At 55.2% G+C, this 2,837-nt stretch overlaps 1 protein-coding gene across 1 annotated transcript in view; it reads right to left on the reverse strand.

The window, feature by feature from the left end:
* LOC103924086 (zinc finger protein ubi-d4-like) overlaps nt 1-2,837 on the reverse strand; it is a gene marked incomplete at its 3' end in the record, with an annotated part of 14,198 nt that overhangs the window by 4,536 nt on the left and 6,825 nt on the right. Inside the window, exons 3-4 of the mRNA XM_009332548.1 lie at nt 2,607-2,770; nt 125-262 (exon numbers count right to left, since the gene is read on the reverse strand). Of these exons, the coding sequence (XP_009330823.1) occupies nt 125-262; nt 2,607-2,770 (302 nt within the window). The remainder of the gene's footprint in view (nt 1-124; nt 263-2,606; nt 2,771-2,837) is intronic.

The following is a 2,837-nucleotide window of genomic DNA, read 5'->3' on the forward strand; positions in this document are numbered from 1 at the left end:
CCAGGGCAAGCACGCCCGAGTTTGCCCCACCGTGAGGTTCAACAGGGACACGGTCGACGCCCCTGGCAGGCGTCGGGGGCTGTTTCGGCACCGGCAACGTCTCGAATTTGCCAGGACCGGCCACCAAAACAACGCCGGGACCCAGCCAGACCCACCCGGCTGCCCTCACCTTGGCTTTCCCCTTCCCTCTCCGCTTGGGCGTATCTTCTTCGTAGTCTTCGTCGTCCAAATCGTCCAGGAAGTCATCCGGCTCAAGAATCCGCTAGGGAAGAAGAAAGGGGTTATCGCAGGCAAAACCTCGGCACGGATCGAGGGGAAAGGGGGAAAAATTGGGGAGCGAGATACGTCAGCGCGGCCGTGGGTCACCCGTCGGCAGCCGAATCCATTTCGAACCCGTAATACCGAAGGAGGAGAACGGATGTGAAATTTTGGGGGAGGGAGAAGGGATCTGGTACATTTTATCCCCCCAAAAGTCACAGAAGGGCCCAACACGGCGTGAAGACGCTTGGAAAAAAAAAAAAGAGTAATCAAGGAAAAGGCAAAAAGAGATGAGGTTTGGAAAAAGCCCAGGCTTAGAAAAGCCCAGGAAGGGGAAAATACGGGGTTTTTTGTTTCAGGAAAAACTACACCGCAGCATCGCACACCTTGCTCTGCTCTGTGCTTATTTGGGGGGGGGGATCTATTAAACTGCAGCCGTTGGCGGGTAAGGAGGTGAAGCGGAAGCCTATCGGCCGGCTTTGGGATTCGGTCTATCGTCAGAGCGGTCGGCTAACGAAGTGGTCTAAAGCAAACCAACTCGCCTCGCAAGAACCGCAACAGGAAAAAGGCTTCGGTGGTGCAGGACGTCCCCTCCAGGCTGAACTGGGGGCTAATCCGTACCGAGCCGGGCTGCGATCCGCTAAGCCAAGGCTTTCCACCCCACGGGATCAGGCCTGCAGGGGGTTTTCGGCAGCAAAAAGCAGCTACGACAGTGGTCGCAGCGGGTTTCAAGTCCGATTGGCAGCTCCGAGGGGAAAAGGGGGAGCTCCTACAATCCCAACATCGATTGACAGCAAAGCATCGGCGAGTCTGATGAAGGATGGAGAGCGGGGAAGGTTTCATCCAGCTCCAGATCTTGGTAGAGCCTTAATATTTAAAGAAGCTTCTGAGTTGTGCCAAATCAGGGTGAAAAGGGGCCGCTGGACCCAAATTATCCAGCTGAGGGAGGGAAGGGGGAGGACCCGAGTCCCTTTTTTCTGCAGAAGACAAATTTGCCATCTTCTCTCCCCCCGGCTCACTTGTTTCTCCACCAAACCAGGGCTGTGTGCTCCGAGCTTCACTAGCCGTCGCGTAAAGCCCTTTCACACCAGGCAGGGATTAATTGCAGGGACAGGGGAAACAACACCAGTGGGGAAAATCATAAAATAGGTGTTGAAAAACAGCCTTTCCCTGGCATTAAACACACCCCATGAGCCAGCTGCGACGGGAAGATGCCAAACCATCACCAGAGCGGCCCAAACGCCCAGGCAGCAGCGAGACGGCTTCGACTCGCAACCAGCCAAAGCCCTTTCCAGAACTAGTTAATGTGATTTTTAACGAGGCTGGATTAGTTTATCGATGCAAAAAGAAACCAGGCTGGATTAGTTATCGATGCAAAAAGAAACCAGACACTTGTAACCTTGCTAAACGCTCGGCCTCGGCTTTTTCTTCCTTCCCATGCCTTTGTTTCAAAGCTTAACTCTGCTTTCTCTTCCACAGCCCGCTCGCAAAGGGCTCGCGGAGAAGACAGCACTTTGAAGAGTTGGCTGAACATCCTTCTTACTCCTGTGCAACAGCTAAAAATCTCTTTTTAAAATAAATTTGCCATAAAGAAAGGGAAAAAAGCTTTGGATACGAGTAGGAATAAAAGGAGTCTGGCTTGACAAGATGTCTCGGAGCTCGTCTCTACTCAGGGAACCAAAAAGCAGCAAGGAGATGAGGCGATGAAGAACCTGCGCTTGCCACAGTAGGGCTCACGGGGGAAAAACGAAGCCGGGACAGGGAGGAGATGGCAGGGATGGGGACCGGCACCTCGAAATCCCGGCAGATCAGCCCCCCACCACGGCCATTTCGCAAGGGTCCGTGGGTCAATGAGGGATGAAAGCTGTCCTGGGTGGAGAGACACCCAGTGCAGAGCCTTAAACTGGATGCCTAGACACGATAAAACCCTGAATTTGGGGGCCAGAAACTCCCTTCCCCTGAATTTGGGGGCCAGAAACTCCCTTCCCCTGAATTTTGGGGCCAGAAACTCCCTTCCCCTGAATTTTGGGGCCAGAAACTCCCTTCCTGGGAACTAGGGGAGTTTCTAACTAGATCGTGAGGAGGGGAACATCCACCTGTCTACATGACAACGCCGCAGGGAGCCAAACCCTGGCTTCCTGCTCTCCGGTAGCCCCATGAGGCTGGTAGCATCATCTCTGCCCCCCAAAATCCATCCCAAATCCTTCTGCTGCGGCTAAAAGACGTGGCGAAGGCAGGAGGGGGAGAGGAAGGGAGTGGAAAATCAGAGCGGTGTCGTGGAGATGTGCGTGGTCTACCCCGAAGCTCCCCTTCCCAACACAGGGGAGGAGACCCTCTCTCCGCCGTACCTTCCGCGCACGGCTGTTGGTGACGGGGAACTCGCCCAGGCTGTCGTCGTCGATGCGGGGGTCCGGGAGGGCACGTTTCTCCAACGGGTCGGTCCTCAACAGGGCTTCCAGGCTGCTGCCGTCCTGAGAGATCAGCCCTTCCTTCTTCAGGGTCTGATCGGTGTCTGCAAGGAGCCGGTGGAGGGGGGAAAGGGAAGAGAAATGTCAGGGTGGGACGTCGGCACGCGCCGA

This window comes from Pygoscelis adeliae, unplaced genomic scaffold, assembly GCF_000699105.1.
Source record: "Pygoscelis adeliae isolate BGI_AS28 unplaced genomic scaffold, ASM69910v1 Scaffold1289, whole genome shotgun sequence".
Classification (NCBI taxonomy): Eukaryota; Metazoa; Chordata; class Aves; order Sphenisciformes; family Spheniscidae; genus Pygoscelis; species Pygoscelis adeliae.